Genomic DNA, 21833 nt, shown 5'->3' with positions numbered 1-21833 from the left:
CAATTTATGTGTCGGTGAGAAATGACTTTCCTTGAAGGGGTACCTTTAAGAGAAAAATAAGTTTTCAAAATCAACTTGTGTCAGAAAATTATACATGTTTTGTAGAATTCTGTCCTGCAAAAAGTGGTGCATTCTTTCCAGTCTGAAACCAGGAATTGTCTAGAGTAAGAGAGGTATACTATGGGGATTTGCTACTGCTCTGGACAGTTCCTGTTCTGGAAAGAGGTGGCAGCAGAGAGCACTATGTCAGACTAATGCTACGTTTACACGGAACGATTATCGGGCGAATTTTCGCTATAACGATTGCATTGAGCGATAATTGTTCCGTGTAAACGCAGCGAACGACCAAGCGATTAGCTAAAAATCGTTCATTTCGATCTTTGAATACGTTAATAAATCGTCAATGATCGTGGCCATATTTTTGTAGCACTGGATAACCCCTTTAAGTAAGAGAAGGGAGCTGTTGCCACCCTAGTCAATACTAAAGAACAATGTACTACTGTTGTATCAGTAAGAGCAAGAGACACAGAGGAGCAGAATCTCTTCCCTGTCTGTTGTGTATGGCAGACATTATGGCAGCTAGACTCATTTTATTTCTTTCTCCCTCACCTTAGACTTCTAATGTAACATGATGTTTTAGTAAAGTTAAAGATCGCTTTCCACTGCTGTATGGATTTTACTAGTGAACAGGAAAGACCATGTTGATATCTATAACCTGCACTACATCATTGGTATACCAGCAACATGCCTATAGTGGGCTTACTGTTCAGCAATGGGCTTACTAGGTTCAGCAATGTGGTGTTCTCCAACCCAAACATCTTTATTACATAAAAACACGATGTATATGTCACAAACAATGTGTTTCAGGTACAAAACACATTGGTTGTGACATACGGATCATGTTTTTTTTTCACAATAAAACAATTTGGATTGGAGAATACCTCGCTGCTGAACCTACTTCTTGATTCTTACTTCTGACAGCTCTCACCACAGTGAGCTGAAGCCAAAGCAGATCCCATCCAGAGTGGTGAGCTGTTTCTTCTACTTTGTTAAACTGAGCCTACTAGTGACTCCATTCAATCAGGAAGCCTTGCTTTTTTTTTTTTTTTTTACATATATGAAAAGTGTCCCATAAAAAAAGTACAGGAAAGTACAGTTTGAAATGAAGAAAAAGAAAAGTAGAGTCTGCGGCAGGTACACGTCAGAATACCTTTTTGCTGGTACTCCAGTGTTAATTCATATGAATGTAGCCTAAGGAGGCAGGGGTGGGGAAAAAGGAAAAGAGTCTGATAAGAATATCTTATCTTCATTTCCAGTCCCAATTTATGGAAGTTGTTTACAATCGGAGGTGCATGTTATCAAATCATTTACATAAATTTATTATTCCCTAAACAAAAACAACCATTTCATGGAGGTATGACAGCTAAAATGACTGTGATAAGCAGGGCTGACTTCTTGTCTGAAGAATACTACACTCCGCTTCTATTAGCTATGACAGATAATATTATTTGGTGTTCAGCAGATAAATGTAGAATGACAAACGCCCCAGGTTTTGAGTGTGTATAAAATCTTGTACTTTTGGGTCACTCGTAATAGAAGAAGCAGCAAAACACAAAGCGGATGTTAATAATTAGTCTGGAGACAGTAAGAAGACTTGTACCTATCTTTCAGGGTTAACTTTACAGAGATTTTGCCTGTAACCTCTTAACAGTACAGGGCACGTCTAATCTAAACTCCTACTATTGAGTCAAAGAGCTTCATGAAGCAAGATGCAGCTAGTTGGGGAAATCTTGGCTCAGCTGTTTTTAATGACTTGGAGTCAGGTGGCAAGTGCAGTCAACGCTGACCGCAATATTGATTTTTACAATGTCTTCAATCAGCGAACAATGCTTCACCACTCTCTGTAATGCAAAATAAAGCAGGGATGACCACCTGGCTCAATGTTATCATAGACAGGCTCCCACAATCTTCTGGTTTTTTTTTAATCTTCCATCCCAATCAATTTTCATTAGTGAAAAAAAAAGGCAAAAACGTGTGGAACACTTACAACCACTGTCCACCAGGCTTCCTGGGTTAAGTCCAAAATTGAAAGTCTCACTGTAACCTTCAAAATCAACAAAATAAACAGGGGATGTGATTTATTAATTTAAATTGCAAACATGCTTTTTTAAAAAAAAAAAAAAGCCTAAATACAGAAAGTCCGAGTAAATTGCATGATCATAGAGAAGGCAGTCATGTGATTGATGGACATATTAAACCGTGACTGACTGTACTGGCTGGGACCAGAACAAGAGTAAAAAGCTGCCTTCAAGAGACTGGACCTGGATACAGGTAAGTATATAAGTATATTAAAAAAATATATAAAAAAAATAATGTAAATTGCAAACTTGCTTTATTTTACATCTACTGTTGATCTAGATTTTGAAAGTTATTACGTCACTGCTTTAAGGACAACTGCAGCCAACAAGGTACAAAGCTTGTAAGGTCTACACCTCCTATGATCGGATCATTAAGTTTTAGTAGGACAGAAGCTTAGTACAGCAGCCCATACAAGCTATACTATGCCACACATTTCAGGAAGGTTTATCAACGCAGTTACCCAATGCTGACATAATATTGAATTTAAAAAAAACTGCATTTGCTACAAACCTTTACCTACAATTTTTAAATACAAGCCAAAAAAAGTCAGGATAAGGGTATGTACACACTGAGTAAAAGCAGCGGAATTCCGAAGCGGAATCGAACGTGCCTCAGTGTCCCACATTGTCTCTATGGGAGGGCTTGCGCACCTCTGCTTCCGTCGATCTCTGCTCAAAGAACTGACATGTCAATTCTTTGCGCAGAGAGAGCAGAGGCGTGCGAGCCCTCCCATAGAGAAAATGTGGGAAACAGGTGGAATTCTGTGGAGGTTCCACCGCTTACTCATGTGGGAACATACCCTAATACAGACTCCTTGCATTCTGCAGGGAATGTGTTGGGTCTGTACACGGGGTAGAGCAGCAGACATCTAAAGATACACAGGGAGATAACATTAGCTCCATTTGTTGTAGTCTCATTCTGTAGTAAAAAGAAAAACACAAAAAAAAAACACCATTTCTTTATGGAGCTGTAATACCACAGAGGTGGTGCCGAGCCACAGAAGACATGTCTGGTTTTAGACCAGACAACCCCTTTAAAGAACAGCAACCCCTGCCGCGCTGCTAACAAATTGTGTTTTTCTACTGTGGAAGTTGGTTACATGACATAATCACTATCGTATTTAATAAACTCAATTGCCGGATAAACTCCAGTGCATAATGTTAAATGCATTACCTTGAAATTCCATCAGATCATTTAAAAGGCGGCTAACAAGATGAGATTCTCACTACATTTAGACAATTGACCTTGCTAAGCTGCATATGCTCTGCACAACTACCAACGTGTTTTCCCTAAATGTTCCCTGACTAAAGACAGTAAAGAAAAAGAACGTCACACCAATAGAGTTTAGCATTTTGGAAACCATCGCAGCACTCAGCGGAAATGTCTAAGCCTGAAGTGAAAGGAAGGATTTAACATAGCTGAAGCAATCTATAAACAGGCCGGAACGTTTTATTGACAAGACTGTTACTTCCGCAAAACAGCTGCAGACATCGTCTGTGTGAGTTATTTATAGGATGATGGCAGCGACTCCAGAGCATGGAAAGATAAAGCAATCCTGCTGCAGCACACTCATTACACGACTTGACAAAATTATTTTAAGTAGCAGTTTATTTAAGTGTCAGAACATGGCACAAACAATAAAACAAAACCTACATCAACACCATAGCAAGTGTACCGAGCTGAAATTACATGTGATTCAGGAGAGGGAACAAAAAGGCCTCATTACTGTAATACATTTAAGTGGAACATGACTGTATTTTACAGCTTCATTTACAGAACATGAACTTTATTTAATGCTTATTTACTTTTACACATAGAACCGCTGGAAGAATACTTTGCTTTTGTCTAAATTTTGTAACACAATACGGACTCGCCAAACTGTTCGGATTCGGCAACGTTCTCCAGAAGTTGGATGCAGCCGTAGGGCTGTAAGGAATACATGGATACAGCTTATATAGGCTGGGTTCACACTACGTATATTTCAGTCAGTATTGTGGTCCTCATATTGCAACCAAAACCAGGAGTGGATTGAAAACACAGAAAGGCTCTGTTCATACAATGTTGAAGTTGAGTGGATGGCTGCCATATAACAGTAAAGAACTGCCCTTATTTCAATATTACAGCCGTTGTTTTAAAATACCAGCAAATATTTGCCATTAAATGACGGCCATCCACTCAATTTCGACATTGTGTGAACAGAGCCTTTCTGTGTATTCAATCCACTCCTGGTTTTGGTTGCAATATGAGGACCACAATACTGACTGAAATATACGTAGTGTGAACCGAGCCTATATAAGCTGTATCCATGTATTCCTTACAGCCCTACGGCTGCATCCAACTTCTTGAGAACGTTGGGTGCACACTACGTATATTTCAGTCAGTATTTTGGTCCTCATATTGCAACCAAAACCAGGAGTGGATTAAAAACACAGAAAGGATCTGTTCACACAATGTTGAAATTGAGTGGATGGCCGCCATTTAATGGCAAATATTTGCTGTTATTTTAAAACAATGGCTGTTGTATTGAAATAATGGCAGTTATTTACTGTTATATGGCGGCCATCCACTCAATTTCAAAATTGTGTGAACAGAGCCTTTCTGTGTTTTTAATCCACTCCTGGTTTTGGTTGCAATATGAGGACCCCAATACTGACTGAAATATACGTAGTGTGAACCCAGCCTATAGATATATCCATGTTTTCCAAGACTCGCTGGGGCAGCATCCAAGTTCTGCAGTCGTAGGGAATCAAATGAAGAGAGAGAGAACGGAGAATGTTGCCAAACCCAAACAGTTTTTACAGGTCTGCTCAACGCTACTCATCAGGTTTGGATAGCTGGACTGTCCTTTTAAAGTGAATGTTCCATCAGACCTATGGAAAAAAAACATTTGCAGTACCTTATCGAGGCCAGAATATCTGTGGTGCGGTCCTTTTTTAAAAATGTCACCTGGTTCCTGCGCAGTTTTTTTCTTGTGCACCGGCTCAGCTTTATGCCCTGCTTGATTCTAATGGACGTGCATCATCAAGAGGAAGGAATATAGTCATACTGGGGGTGCCGGCCTGTCTCCAGTACATAGGGCTGGGTCAGTGCATAAGAACAAAACTGTGCAGGGTGCAGGAACTGGGTGGCAGGACGTCGCCACCAAGATGGCCCCCGACACTGATGGTGGTACATTTGTTTTAATATCCCCACTGAACACACAATATCTGCAAAACCTATAAGAATTCTTTTGGGTGTGTTTAAAAACAGATTTATCATTACTCGATGATGTATGATGGTAAGTTTAACATATTTCAAATATACTAGAATGCTTGAAAATGTCCGGTTTAAAAGACATAGACTTACTAATCCCCCATGTGTCTGCTTTATAATAAACTGCTGCCCTTGGTTTTGACACGCTAAGGTGAGCCAGGCATGCGCACTTCATCTGCAATCTCCAGGAAGTCCTGGCAGTTGATCTCCACTGAGCCTGCAAGAGGGAGGCATTGTGGAAAAGTGTGTGCACATGGGAACAGTAGGGTTATAGTTCAGGGGAAATTAGATCCATTGGAGAAAGGAACAGTACAGTGATGTAAGCTACTTTATTTAAAGGGAACAAATCAGCATAATAAGGTTCCCTACAGCACAGTATAGAGCTACTGTGAAGCTGGAGGTGCATACCAGCCATGCCTGCAGCAGTAGCTTTATAAAGGAAAATAGTAGTTTTATTATGCTGCACGAGGCAGGGAGAGGGGCAGCAACTAGTCACCTGGGTGGAGAGGCGCAGTGGGGGAAAGATTGACAGGCAGAGAGACCTGTTAGTGACCTCTCTGCCTGCCTATCATCCCCGCACTGACAGGCATAGTTGCCGACCCTCTTCCTGCCTCGCGCAGCATAAAAAGTATCTTTAGAAAGCTATTGCAGCTAGTACGCTCCACATGCTGCAGAGTAGCTCTATACTGTGCCGATGGGTTCCCTTTAAAAAAAAAAAAAAAAAGATAAAAATTAACACCAAGTTTGTAAATTTAAATATGGTGGTACACATCTAATTTTACCAACTTTGCTTCGTGACAACCCCTCTAAGGGCAGAGACCATGTGAACAAAGTCTGCAGGCCGCCTTACACATCAGACATGCAATTTTTGGCAGGAATAGTCAACCATCTAATGTGTATGGGGCCCTATAGATGTCAGGTAAGAGAAGATTTGGACATGCTGAATCCTTTAATTTTTCAGCGCTAAGCCATCCGAGTAGTCTGATATTAGCTTATATCCCCTTTCAACACTCAGAACTATGTATAAGGGGTACAGCTACTTCATGCGTATAGGCTACCTTAAGGCATTGTCAGTAGCCTTAAAACAAGGCAGATGTTCACTAAGAGTGTTCTATGTACTAACATATGGACAATATGTGTCGATATGATTCAGCTTTTCTGTCGCATGTGCCATGTAGTTCTTATTTAGTAATAAAGAGAGCCTAATTGAATATTACAAGTAATAAATGTTCTAGTCTTTACTCCAGGGCACACAAGTGCTGTCATTTAGTTTTTTTGTAATTCACTGGGTACAAGACAGACCTAAGAAAGATGTCTCAGAGTCAATTACAGGTAGGTGAATATTGTAATTCAGTGTTCCTCAGTGACACATTATTACTGCCAGTGCTTGAATGTCTCAGTAGGGGGAAAACACATTTTATACCAGCTTTTTTTCCCAGAGAAATTGGAAATGTTAAGTTGGTTATCGTTTAACCTAAAAAGTAGTTGAAATGTTTGCCTCACACATGGATCAAAGGATTTCTCAAATAATTTTTTGAGAAGGTCCTCGGGGTGCACCACACGTAATAGCTGCCTTCTCCATTGAGAAGAATACAGATCCAAAGACACAATGTAAGCTTTCTCATTGTATAAGCTAGCTCATTATAAGGGTATTTTGTGATGTTGCAGATGGGCTATAGTTTTTCCCATGTGTATACTTTTGCATAATTTTAAGGGGTATTTCAGAGATTTTTTTTTCAAAAATATGTCACTTATATAGATTTGTATTTTAGTTTCATTAAAAAAATCAAGCTTTCCACTATCAGCTGCTGTATGTCCTACAGGAAGTGGTGTATTCTTTCTATTGCTCTCTGCTGCCACCACTGGCCGAGACACGAACTGTCCAGAGCAGAAGAAGTTTCCTATGGGGATTTGCTACTGCTCTGGACAGTTCCCATCATGGCGGCAGCAGAGAGCACTGTTTCAGACTGGAAAGAATATGCTGCTTCCTGCTGGACATACAACAACTGATAAGTACTTGAAGACTGAAAATGTTTAAATACCTTTAACACAAACTGATTTAAAAACTTTTTTTTCTTCCTTTGGACTACTCCTTTAAGAGTATGATGGCAAATGCACAGCTTAATTGCAATGTATGACTGTACCCTTAAAGTGTCTTACCAATCCAAGTGGACAGGACTATAGTCATATATTATGTAATCAACAAACTTACTAATAACAAAGCATAAAAGTCTTGATATTTAAAAACAAGACAATAATGCCGGCTGAGTGGGGCTGACATGTAAAAACTTGGATCCCCGCTCAGACCAGGAAACAGAGCGGGGGGACAGCATACCCCTGCGCTGCAGCCAGTGAGGTAGGTGCATGTTGGTATGTGCAGCCACCTACTCCTCTGCTCTTTTAAAAAAAAAAAAAAAACATCCAACCCTGGACTTCTCCTTTAAAAGATATCAAGCACTGTTGTCCATTTGTTTTCTAAGATGATCTGTCGGGGGTTGGGAGAGCGCAGACGAAATCAATATCGCTTGATAATGCAACTTGTACATTTTCTGGTTACAGTCTTAGAAGAATGTGCTTAACCTTTATCATATAGAGAGAAGACATAGAAACAAATCTGTTTTATTTTCTGACAAAAGTAGCAATTGTTTTACTGTCTTTATTATAATGAACCATCATTCATGTCACCATTATAAAATCAGGTTAAATCTTATCTTTATTAGACTAAGACTATGCAGAAGATTTATCAACCAGTCTTACAGTAAAGCCCCTATTACACGGCCCGATGCCTAGCCCAATATTCTGGATAATGCCAATCTGCTAGATCGCTTACTGAGCTTATTACTCGACTATCGTGCAGCAAGAGCTGAGCGGACATTGATAGCGATATCCGTGCAGGCCTCGACTATAAACGATAGACATACCTATCAAAACTCACAATGTTAGGCTTTTACCTACTCCTACTGAAAGTAGGCAGGTGACTGAATTGACAGGACGCTCAGCCAATCAGTGGCTTTGGTTCTGCCCTGTCTCAGCCAGTGATCGGCTGAGTGGGCTCTCACTTTAGAGGCTGGCTCAGAAGTTCCAGCAGTGGCTGCAGGACTGGGCAGAGGCGACAAAAACCCCCAGGGAGCCTGGAGATGTACGTAAAGCATTTATTTTTAATTTTGTCTTAGTCATCATCCGTGCATTGCTATTACGCGTAGCGATGTGGGGTCGGTGAGCAATGATTTTTCAACATGTTAAAAGTAAACAATCAGCTAATGATCATTTCTTCAGCTGATTGTTGTGTTTATTACATGTAGCGATAATCTGCCAAATCAACCTGGAAAGATTATCGATTCGTGTAATAGAATCTTTTAAGAATCTCTCGGTTGCCCATAGCAATCAATCACAGCTTAGCTTTCATTTTACCAGAGCAGTATGAGAAAGGAAAGCTGAGCTGTGATTGGTTGAGAATCTAACTACACTGAGAAAAGCTTATTAAGCTGTCTTATAGTAGGAAGGTTCAATGCTGCCCCCATAGTGACCAATCACAGCTCAGCTTTCAAACGTTCAATAGCTCTGGTAAAATGAAAGCGGAGCTGTGATTGGTTGCAATGTATAGCAAAGAACATTCTACCAATCTGCAGGCATCATATTATAGAGCAAGAGGAGCTGGGCAGATTGATATATAGTTTTTGGGGGTAAAGTTCCAGGATAACATGTCAATTATATTAATCTCTGCTCATTATGGGCTACAGTCAAGTGGGCAGTCTTCACAGTGTTGACAGGTATCAGTGCAAAAGCATGCAATTAGAGAGCTGTCAGTAACTGAGCAAAGATTATCATGAACATAAAGACAAATAACATAACATGACAAATTATGCAAAGTATTTCCCATCCCACCTTGGAAAGGTGTTGATCCTTCAAGCCAGTGTTTCACTCCATCTAAAAGTCAATTCTAAGGATATATGCCAAGCCAAAAAGCTCTACAAAAAGGAAAGACTTCCCTTCTGTAAAGGCCCAAACGATTACTGCCCGTTCCAGGCGATAATATTTTAATGTAATAGGACATATTAAAAGACCAGGATCAGCCGACATGCACGTGCTCTTTCAACATGTTGAAACGGCTCGATCATGACAGTGACGGGCAGCCCCTCACGCAGCTCCCCGCTTGCTGTCTGTGAGTGTAATAGCACAGGCATCAAGCAGTGAAAGAGGGGGAAGCGATCTGGCTTCCCTCTCAATATTGTGCAGTGTAATATGACCTTAATGGTGCGTTCACACCTACAGGATCTGCAGCTGATTATCTGCAGCAGATTTCATTTAAATAACTGAACACAGCATCAAATCTGCTGCAGATCCTGTAGGTGTGAACGCACTCTAAGGCTCCTAGATGGAGTTGAACACTGACTTGAAGGAGGACCATCATTATTCCCAGGTGAAGTGGGGGCCATTTTGCGTAAACTTTCTTCCCAGAATTCCCCGTGGAGCAGGAATGGCCTTTAAGTCTCCACACATCTTTATGACCCTCTCCTTAAGCAGAATTAGAATCCCTTTGATTCCACTGCAGATTGTATTGTATTTTAAATTACAAAAGGTTCACTTTAAAGGGTTTTTCCATCCCAAACAGACTGCATTTTGCACACTTTCAGATTGGTGGGTGTCCAATTGCCGAGAACAATCCTGGAAGAAAAAAAAAAAACAATGTCCCACATCGCTTTGTAATGCAGCATCTAATGAAGTATGTAACTATTATTTTTTTTTAATAAGATTTATATCAGAGAGCTGTATTATATCTCCCTACAACTTATACGGAGCTATAATATGCCTGTGTGTTAAAGGCCTTATGCTATTTACACCTAATACAACAATTTTCTCTGCCTACATCTCAGTCTGACTTGGATCTGAGTTCGAGTGTTGTTTTGCTGGTACAGCATGCCAACTTCTCCAAATCATGCAGTCTAAAAAAGGACTTATTTATTATGCAATTATAAATCCCATCTAACAACTAATGTCAGCAGCGTTCTCCTTCTACCTCTCATATATTCATGCACTTTCCATTTCAGAAGCCTTTATGAGGAGTTTATATTTACAGAGTAAAACAGCTTTTTCCCATGAGATTTACTGTGTGTAATTATTACACGGTAGCTCAACAATCTGTATAGGTAAACAATGTTCTGCAAGGCGACACCAAAGGACGCAATGCATTGTGTTCATATCATTATGAATCATTATGTATGCTGCAGGATCCTGCTTTATAGAATAAACTGTTATTCATAAATTATTAATAGAAATACAGCCACAGAGCCAATTCAGCAGATACAACCAAACTCTGCACACTGGCGGTGATACCAAACTACTTATTATGAAATTTACACAAACCCACTAACATAATGATTTAACTTCCCTTCCCCTCGCTTGCTCCCAAAGGATAATTCTACTGTCTGATTTATTTGTAAGTTGCCAGAGAGGAGGGGGGTGGGGTGGAAGTTGCTCTCATAAGACATTATTAGGAAGAGAGATATGATTAGCCTCCGGTACTGCAAGCAAAAAATGAAAATATTACATGCATTATAAAAGATGAAAGCCAAGAACCATTTTCTCTATAACAGAATAGCTATGGGCTAAAGAATGAAATGGTATCATACATGTCTGCAATTCAGTACTTCATTTTAAACTATACCAAACACTATTGACCTGTAGTAGGTTTTACTCAAATGGCACCAAACGTGGAGTAAACATTCCCAGAAGTCTTCATAAGAGCTCATGTATGCGGCAGAGCTTTGTGTATGGAGTCCTGGCATTTCTATACTATGCTGCCTTAGGCACTGTGTGTGCTGCTCTGCATGGCACTGAAAGTTATTTTCCCCTAGAAGCAATACATACAATGTCTCTGTAACCCATGGAAAACGCATTTAAACGACTTAATAGTTCCATAGAACAATAAGTAAATTGAATTGGTCTGTAATGTAGCTCCATTTAAAGTGAATCTGTCAGCTGCCATTCAGGATCCAAACTGCTGACATTGTTAGATAGCTGATAGGGATATGCCGGAGAAAATTACTTAAGTTGCTTATATATAGAAAAACTTAAAGCGAATGTACCGTCAGGAACATTCGCTTTAAGTGCTGCACATGAATAGAACGGCGCCGGCGCGGGGAAGCCTGCAGTCCTTTTTTGAACCACGGCTAGGTTCCTGCCTACTGCACCGGTCTATTACCGAGCACCGGTCTTGGCTGAAGCAGCGGAGGTGGGCTGGCCCGCCCCCACTGTGACGCGGCGCCAACAGAATCAATGGAGCCGCATCATAGAGGGGTGGAGGGTTTCCAGTGCTTCAACCCAGGCAGGTGCTACACAATAGGCCAAAAAAAGGGCCGCGGCTTCACTGTACCAGCGCTGTACTATTCATGTGCAACACTTAAAGCTAATGTACCTGATGGTACATTCGCTTTAAGTCTTATACATAACAGCTGCTGTATGCCCTGGAGGAAGTGGTGTATTCTTTCCAGTCTGACACAGTGCTCTTTTTTTTGCCGCCTCTGTCCATGTCAGGAATTGCAAAATCTCCCTGATGTCAACCAGCATCCTTTTGCATGCACTTACTAGCATTGTTCCCACTAGCCAAAATCCTATTCCACATATGGGGCAAATATCCCAAAACAGCTGTTGGATACCTTGCTTGGGTGGTTTCCTTGACTGGACACATTCCTTAGCTTGGTTGTTCCTTCCTGGAGTAAGGTCTGGCTGTCTCACCATGTTGAGACTCTGATGGCGTCTCTGGGGTGTTCTTTTGCATGTCAGGAATTGTCAAGAGCAGTAGCAAATCCCTATAGAAAACCTCTCCTGCTCTGGACAGTTCCTGCCTCAGCCAGTAGTGGCAGCAGGGAATAGTAAAACTCTGTATAATCTAGTGGCACAAGTTCATTTAAAAAAAATATTAAATGTTTTATTCTTCAGTACAAAGTGTCAAGGAAGCCTGATGTGTCAGCAGAACCTGAATTAACGTTTTATAGAAAAAAAGCACTTGGCACAACTGAGGCCATACACAGGCAGAGAGTCACCGCTCTGTATAAAGCCAGGTGGTGCTCAGTATTCAGTAAGCAGCAAGTCCACAAGCATCCAAGAGAGGTACAGTAAAACACAGCACTCACCGCTACATTTCCCATCTTTCTTCATTGCAGTTCAGACATTACATGTGCAGGTGAGGGAGGCGAAACGGTCATTCCTTTTATTGCATGTTTACGTTCATCCTCCCTCACCTGCACAATTAATGTCTGAACTGCAATAAAGAAAGAAGAGAAAAAGTGTAGTGGTGACCGCCGCGATTTACTGTACCTCTCTTGGTTGATGAACTGAATTACAGCTGACAGATTCACTTGAAAAAAATAAATAAAGCGTATAGATGGGTAGATAATGGGTGCATACTGTAACTTTACAGTTCAGTACCTGAAGCCACTCCACAGGTAGGTCATATAAGTGTCTGAACAACGTGGGGTTCTCAAGAGACATTAAGAAACCACAATCCTGTAGTGTTAAATATTGCCACTGGCTGTGAATACTCATCATATACATTCTTCCATAAAACATTCCTCACACAAGCCTGGCAGTCATAGGATATGTACTACAATTTTCACACAAGCCCTGCTGAACACGTGTAAAAGTAGGAGGAAGAATTTATTTGAAAGCTCAGTAAATGGTTGGGCTTGCAGTTCAGTGTGTATAGATGACTTCACTATCGCGGAGATAATCTCTGGAGAATGCAGTGCATTGTGACTCCAGGGGTCAGCACTGTTCATAAACACAAATGTTTTCATCAAAGTCAGTGCTAGCAAGTTTACTGTAACAGAGATGCAGTTAAGTAAAAAGATTCTACAATTAAAAGGTCAGAGAACACAGGAAAATAGGTTTTATTGCAATTGCATTAACGGCATATTCAATGTTAATGAGGTCTTTAAAGCTGTTAAACATAATCTGAGACCATTGAAATGTTCGCTGCATTGGTTATTAAACCAGATGGGAAGAGCGCAGAAATGTTTTCAAAAGCTGCTTAGCATAGTTTCAGGGTAAGTCCACACAAGGTGCAAAATTTTTACTTTGTTTTAAAAACACATTTTAATTTACATTTTCTTTTACACTCTTTAAGTCCCCTCTACAGCATTGCATAGATCAGCCAGATCGGTACTCTGCTAATAAAGTCTAACTCAGGACAGAGGGTAAGTATAGACCTCCAGCTTACTAAATGACCCGTCAGCACCCCTCGATTACTTTGCAAGGGTACTGCGCCCTTGAAACGCGATTAAGGGGTGCTGAAGAATCATTTAGTACTTAGGATTCATTCATTCACTTCCATGCAGCAATCGCTTTACATCGCAGCATTGAAAGGGTTAAACGACTGCCATCTGCGGGATCGCTGTGGGCAGTCATTAGCAGTGGGGGTCTGCTAAACATAGTACCTGCCCCCGTCTATGTATGGAGCGGGCTCAGTAGGGGTTAAATGCTTCTGTGAGATTTGACAATGGCATCTACACAGTTATGGCCCTATTACACAGACAGGTTTATCTGACAGATCATTGAACCAGAGTCGGGAACAGACTATAAACAGGGAACAGGTCATAAAGGAAAGACTGAGATTTCTCCTCTTTTCAAATCCATTCCTGGTTTTGGCTTCAGAAATTTGTCAGATAAATCTGTGTGTGGAATAGGGCCTTAAAATAGCCAGCACAGGCAATACTGGCGGCTATAAGAGGTTTGCAATGCTGTGAGCGGTGGGTGGGGGTGGGGATTTTCTGCACGAAGTATCAATATTTCGGTGCTTCGTGCATCACTATCCCCAATTGGGAGTTAGTACTGATAAGTATATCACAGTAGGCAGCAGCCATGATTCTGTGCTTTCCTCACTTTACCATGTGTATGCATATATCTTGGCCATTTCTGTTAATCAGTAAAGAGAGGCTAACGTGGATTGAGTGTATGGTAAGCTGGCATTGTACAGCTGACATACATGATGGATGAGGAGGCAAATGTATTATTGTCTATTGTGAAAAGACCACATAAAGGTAGCTAGGGTGCAAATGCTTACACCAGCGGTCCAGGCACGTAGAAGGGTTTTGTATAAAAGCCTGGACTTTACTCTGCATTCATTGACCATTGGATTAACCCTTTCATGTACTGAGATGCAAGCACTATTCTGCTATATGTAAAGAAGATCCAAATATAACTTCTATGGGATGTACATTATGCAAAATATGAATGTATGACAACAAATATATTATAAACACATGCATGTAAGAAATATTTATCATCTTGTTACACCATTATTTGCCTTTTGCCTGCACTGGAAGTGTGCTATAGCTATCCTACAGCCTGTCCTATGCTAGGACACTGTACAGTAATCTAGAACATTTTCCAACCCTAACATATGGTAAATTAACATCAAACCATTTACATTTAGCATGCTGGCCTTCAAACCTCCCCTAATGCACAGTACAACATAGTAGTCATTACCAATTAGAAAAAAAAGACTCTACAGAATTATTCTACATTTCATACGAGATGAATCAAGGCCTTTAATTCTCTGAACTGTGACACATTCAAGCATATTTTAGATGCCTAAGAATAATTTGTTGATAATTCTGAGATTCAAAGGAAAAATAAGTACAGTGGTGCCTTGGATTACGATCATAATTCGTTCCAGGACTGTGCTTGTAATCCAAATCCACTCTTAAACCAAAGCAAATTTTCCCATAGGAAATCATTCAAATGCAGACAATTGGTTCCACAACCCAAAAGTAATGATTTAATATTCTGAATAACATGTAAAAAAAGCAAAACAAACAATGAAAAACAGCTGAATATGTGATATTATAAGTTACTGTACAGTATAGCAATCAGCATGTGGAGTATAATGTATAGTAAGTGCATAAACCTGAAAAACAGCAGCAGTTTGTAAATACCGGATTAAACTGCAGATCCCTATAATGCAGTAGCATAGTAGCTAGAATAGGCTAGAATAGAGAAGCAGGGCTGCTGTCAGAGTGCTGTGTGGTCACATGACAGCAATGGGGAAGTGGTGTGTGTTCAGTATGGACCAATCAGGACTGACAGACTACAGGGAGCATGGAGGAATGAGCAGGGCAAATGTGAGCACATACAGCACTCTCTGTCCGGTGAGAGAGGGGTTACAGCTATGAAGAGATTACCCCCACAGTCCTGTCCCCTGATGTAAGACCCAGCCTGAAGTGGATCTGCTATGATTTGGAAGGTGAGGGAGACTTCCTGGGTCAGAGTACAGTGCTGTAGACCCCGCTATGCAGGCCTTGCCCCTTCCCCCATATGCCCTCCCACCCAGTACAGGGAGCTCTTAAACCAAAGCAATGCTCTTAAACCAAGTCACAATTTTGAAAAAATGTGAGCTCTTAAACCAAAACGCTCTTAAACCAAGTTACTCTTAAACCAAGGTACCACTGTATTTGAAAGATGCAGCTTATGCTGGGGCAGTCGCCCCAATCCTAGTGAGTTCTGTGCACAAGCTCTATTATTTAGATGGGCTGGGACAAGCATGGGACAGATGCCTCAAACTCAAAAAAACAAATCTTTCCAATTCTGGCCTTGTTGAAATAACCCCACATAATGTCCAGTCCTGCTTGTAGGTTTCTTCAAGTTTCTGTCTAACCATTACACAACCTGGTGCTGAAAAAAGCTGAAGGTCCTCTACAGTCCAATCCTTGTGGTCTTTTGCCTGGTTCAGCCTGGTTTATCTTCGCTTCCTTTTGGCTTTTCTTCTAACTTGATGACTGCATCCCTGTCTGTACAAGGATGTTTTGCATCGTCCTAGCCAAGCAATCCATCCCAGATCCTGATTACCATTCTTTTTGTAAGTCACTTGATGTCATCCTATGGCTGTGAAGTAAGATTCAAATAAGATGGGGGTCATCAAGGTCAGTTAAAAGTCCTTACCACCCTCTGCCAGTCTATAGCTTTGTTGTCCCCAATGTTTGCTCCTTGGCCTGATGCGGATTTAAGAAAAAACAATGCAGTTGTCTCTGAATCTTGATTTTTAAAGTTGTCGAAATAGGCTGTCACTTCTATAAGCTTTGCTGCATAGACTGGGAGGTGTTTGCAGTTTTCCCTAAATATTTATGTGGGCAAAAACTCTATGTCAGAAGGGGAGTGAACTTCTGGATCAGGATCAGACATTTCAAACTAATCTAAGCCATCTATAACTTGCATACTGGCCTCTGCAGTGATGTGATCCAAATGTGTAAAACTACACACCCCGATAAGAATATGTGCATCTTCCCTGACACCTCCCAATCTTTGTAGGAGGAACTATACTATTTCTCTTCTACAGACTTAAGACTTCTAAAGACATAAGGCATGCACTTTTAATGCACTTTGAAAAGCCCTCCAACATGTACGTACATAAAGAAACGACCACCAGGATGCATCATTCATAGTATAGTGTATATCTAAAAAAAACTTGCCAAGAGCACCTTTCTTTAAATTACCCATAAAGCAACTTGTGGAATGTGTTACAATCTATTTCATGGCTCATCATCCTCAGGTGCACTCCCTGTAAGTAAGAGCTCACTTATACATATGTAGATCTAGCACATGCACTGAAATTGTAGCACCCAGGAGTGGAATGTAAGGTGTCTGAAGAACTTTGCACTCTTTTGAGATTTTTCTTTAAACATGAATTACTGTAGTGAATTGTCATGCTGTAATGAAGACTTCATTGAAGCCTTTCATTGATACTTACACAAGAACAACACTTGGTGGTTAACAGGCAATAAAAAACAATGGATTACAGAGCACAACGCTAGGAAAATAAAGAAAACAGAGCTCAGGAGACGAAGAGCAAACAGAATTCACATAACTTGGCTTAAGCCTGCCATACACGTCAGATAGCTGTCGTCTAAACACTCCTGCGGCAGACAGCTATTCTTCATGATCCTCTCATACACATGTATGCTCAATAGAGATGAGCGGACCTCGAGCATGCTAGAGTTCATCCGAACCCGATCGTTCAGCATTTGATTAGCGGGGGCTGCTGAAGTTGGATAAAGCTCTTAAGTTGTCTGGAAAACATGGATATAGTCATAGGCTGTATCCATGTTTTCTACATAGCCTTAGGGCTTCATCCAATTTCAGCAGGCACCGCTAATCAAAGGCCGAATGATCGGGCTTGGATGAACTCGAGCATGCTCGAGGTTCGCTCATCTCTAATGCTCAACATACATGTATTCTGAGGGGGAAATGTACTACTGGCAGGCAACAGTTTACCTCTAGAGATTAAAAAAAACCAGCCTGTTCTTTCAGTTCATCTGTCATTGGAGGATATTCAGAACCTCCAACATAGTAAGCTAAAATCATTGACAATATAATCCAATGTGCATGCCCGTCTTTAAAGCACAAACATAAGACTTGTAAATTTGCAATTTTTTGAAGGCTGTGATTCCTCATGAATATCGAGGACTATCGCACGCACATAAGACTACTTCCCTAAGCTTAAAGGAGTTGGCCACTTTATAGTAAAATAGTTCAATGTATAAGTAGTGTACTCACAGCAGCTCCCTGTGTACCCCACAGAACTAAAACCAGACTCCCCTCCTCCAGGCTGTGCTGTCCTGCTCTGCGGTTATTCTAGGCATAAGATGGCCGACATGGAGGAGCATGTGACCATGCCCCGCCCCCAGTGTCCACGACTGAGCCTTTATATGTCTATAGAGGACACTGGGGGCGAGGCATTGTCACATGCTCCATCATATGGACAGAATCACTAGAGAGCAGGGCAGCACAGCCTGGTAGTCTGGGCAGTCTGATTTAAGTTCTATGAGGTACACAGGGAGCTGCCGTCAGTAAGGGCAGCGAGTACACTACTTATACTGTACACTGAACTATTACTATAAAGTGGCCAACGCCTTTAAGGTTTTTGATATCTATAAAGCTATTAGAGGAATGTTGGGATATAGCAGAAAGGTATTTTCTCATCCAAATACTAACCAGGCCCAACCCTGTTTAGCTTCCAAGATTAGACAAGATCGGGTGTGTTCAGGGTGGCCGTAGGCAGCATAAAGGTATTCTAACCTATACCATGGTGTGCCCATTGAACTCATAAGACCAAAACATTTTTTTTGTATTGACTATGTTTGATCCCCTACCCAATATTGATACACGTTTTATTTTTTTCTTGTGGAACCGAAACACATGGTAGACAGTCAGAAAATCATAGGGTTGACTGAGACCTCTGGATTTCCACATTTATCACTGGAGATTTCCCATCAAAGGAGAAACACAGAATGTTCCGACAACTCTCAAGATGATGAAAGATAAACCTTCACTTTATTAAAAATAAAATCATATTTAATAGACAAGGTAGCCATTGAATGTTAAAATATTGATATCCTGAACATAAGTAACATTGTCTGAACCATATAAGTGTCTCTGATACCTTTTGCTTCGACAACTAATCACATTTCAGAGCTGGGAATTAGAGCTGTAGAGACATTTAGCATAATTCAGCCTTACAGTGCTTGCCTATTGCATCAAACGGCTTTTTCCCCTTCCTTTTTGGCCTATGACACGACTCCATGGAAAGAGAAATTACTCCTCTCGCTCTTAGATTAATTTGATGATATCTTGTATGCCTTTTTTTGAGTAATGCTCTTTTAAATGGCAGTTCTCATTACCTTTCTGACTTATGCATTGATAAGTAAAATATATTGAATCTTGCTCTCACCAGCAGTAACGGATAGCGTATAAAATACTAAAGCTTGTTTTCTCTTTGTTTTTTTGTTAAATCATAGGCTTATCTATTAGATGCTACAGATATGAGTGAGAAATTGCTGCAATAAAACTACTGAAACCTCTCACCGCGGTGCTAGAAAATATGTTTTAAAGTGAAAATTAGAGAAAAAACATCAGGATACTTAATGATCTGCAATCGGTAAAGGAAAAAAAATGTATTTTGGTTGGAATAAAAAAAAAATAAAAAAATCTTTGCCCGCCGCATAAACAGCATTACATTCCAAATCAATAATTATGCAGGATGCCTGTAAGATTACATTAATTATAATTGTAGTCTAGATGATGTATTGAAATAGAAGAAGGCACAAGATCAAACATTCATTATGCAGGCAGACAGAACAAAATTGGCAATAAAATAACCTCTAGAAAAAAATTTGGCGCTGTTAAAAACAGCAGAAATATGTGTTCTATTGATTTCTAGATAATGTTAAATGTCATATTGCATCAAATCAGCTACAATTTACTAATAATTGCCTGGAGTTAATAACGCTGAATGAGTTCCACCAATGCACAATATACAGCTATATCTCCCCCTTTGTAAGTGAAATAATCCAATTCAGCTAATCAATTCCTTGTAGTGAAGATATTTCTTATCTTCTACTTGCTAGAGCCTGGGTTACCACATCATTTCCTTTTTCACAAGACTGATAATGCATGCTTTCAATCCTATAAAGAGGACAGACTTTTCACTTAAAGGGGTATTCTTATCTCAACTAATATAGTTATACTTGTAGGGATCATAAAGTTAAATATTTTTGCAAATACAACTTGCTTCATTCTCCCAACATGCTGCTCTTTTACTCTCATTGTTGACAGCGCATTGTCAAGGTTGCAGAACACCTTTGTGCTCTAAAACCAGTGGTCTGGCGTAAACATATATATAACTATAATGTAGAAGTATAGGAAGATAATATATACTGTATAATATATAAATATGTTTTCTCTCACTCAGCTTCTTCTCTAGTATACCGTCAGGCTGCTCCTTTTTAACAGCCAGCACACCGTAGAGAGGACAATGCCAGGTACAATATGTATTGATCCATGCTGCAAACAACCACTGTGCTGTTTAGATACAAAAGGAATTTTTTAGGCAGCTGCTGATGGAGACGAGTCATGGACCACAGACAGTGATCATGTGTAGGTAGCACAAAAATACTGAAACTAGTGCCCTAGGAGGTGTACACACTGGTGTTACAGCCTTACATCGCTAAACTCCATTATAGGAGCTATGATGCCCCACAACATAAAGCGTCTTTTCTAATGTAATTTTTGTATGGTCATTTTTTTCCTTGTTAAGTCACCAGCAATACTCTAGTAGTGAAACATGTTATCCTAGCTCAGATCTATGTATTTCTAACACTTTTATTATGGACACTTGTGTTATGTGATCCAACTACCAGTCCAGAGCTTGCTCAGTGTCTCCCGTGTGGAGGACTTCCTGTCAACTACAGGGTTACAACAGCACCCATCAAATCCTTCCTGACAGTGCTAAACACCTCCCGTCATTCCTATGCTCCATCTCCCATGGTCCTCTGTACATTCTGTGCTAAAGAAATCATTTCTTCCCTTCTAAAGAAACAGGAGTGCAGCATAGGAGCTTTCTGAGCCAAAGCCAGAAATGGATTCAAAAGAAATAGAAAATGTTTTCCTGGGAGAAGCGCCTTTTGCGGGGAGAAACATTAAAAGCAGCAGGTAGGAAACATTAGGGTTAAAGCATACCTAGTGTTAAGCAGCTGTACACAAACCGCAAGCAGTTGCTTCTACTTCCAAATGATTGGGTGACTATGGAGATGGAGTTCTGGCACAAACAGAACTTAACCGGCATGGAAGTATCCTTGGCTTCCCGATATAACGGCAGCAGAACCCACATGCTGATCGGGTAAAGCTGCCTAATGACAGGTACACTTTAGGTTGTCCAGAAAACTGCAATTCTGAAGCAGCTGGAGGGACACAGGTTCCCCATCATATAAGTACACAGAAAACTGCACAGTAAGTTAAAGCGGTTTTCAGTCACTTGAAAAACTTTTGATATTGTGCTGCAGTTATGGGGAAAATAATAAGGAGCCTATTTTTATCCCTCAGCTCCCACAGTGTCCTTCTGTAGCCTCTCCGGGTGTCCCACTGACGGCTGCCACTTCAGAGACCAACTCTTGGCAGTGACAGCCCGCTCAGCCAATGACTGACTCAGACGGGACAACGCTGCAGCCAGTGATTGGCTGAACAGGCTGTCACTGCCGACACAAGTTTGCCACAGAAATGGCAACAGTAAGCAGTGGACCCGGAGATGCCGCAGGACCACACCAAGGGTGCGCAGAGAGGTAAGGATAGGCTATTTATTATTTTCACTATAGTTGCAGCACATTATTAAAAGTTTTAAGCGCTGAATAAGCCCTTTAAAGAACAGAACAGAAACAGTAGCCCTTGCTGCCTATCAATAGGATTCAGCATATATAGTGCAATGTGTTGAGAAGCCAGAGGCATAACAGCAAATGTATACTGTACAGGAGATTGTGTCAAAATAGTAACTATGTGGCACAAACTATACTCAATACACTACAAATATTCTTAAAGGAGGTTGTCTGGGCAGCACCATAAAAAAGCAGCATAAAACTATTAGCCTGTGTAGGATCAAAAGACGATGATCATGAAGG

At 40.6% G+C, this 21833-nt stretch overlaps 1 protein-coding gene across 2 annotated transcripts in view; it reads right to left on the bottom strand.

Moving 5' to 3' along the window:
• The window catches only part of CRIM1 (cysteine rich transmembrane BMP regulator 1), a 555578-nt gene that overhangs the window by 516213 nt on the left and 17532 nt on the right, over positions 1-21833 (bottom strand). Inside the window, exon 1 of one of the 2 annotated variants that reach the window (XM_069955383.1) lies at positions 5485-5567. The exons of the other annotated variant lie outside the window; for it this stretch is intronic. Within the exon in view, the coding sequence (XP_069811484.1) occupies positions 5485-5566 (82 nt within the window). The 5' untranslated portion in view covers position 5567. Of the gene's footprint in view, positions 1-5484; positions 5568-21833 lie in introns of those variants that run through there. 2 annotated transcript variants of the gene reach the window in all.

This window comes from Dendropsophus ebraccatus, chromosome 15, assembly GCF_027789765.1.
Source record: "Dendropsophus ebraccatus isolate aDenEbr1 chromosome 15, aDenEbr1.pat, whole genome shotgun sequence".
NCBI classification, from domain to species: Eukaryota; Metazoa; Chordata; class Amphibia; order Anura; family Hylidae; genus Dendropsophus; species Dendropsophus ebraccatus.
The sequence above is the reverse complement of the archived record's forward strand: the minus strand, read 5'-3'. Positions and strand labels throughout refer to the sequence as shown.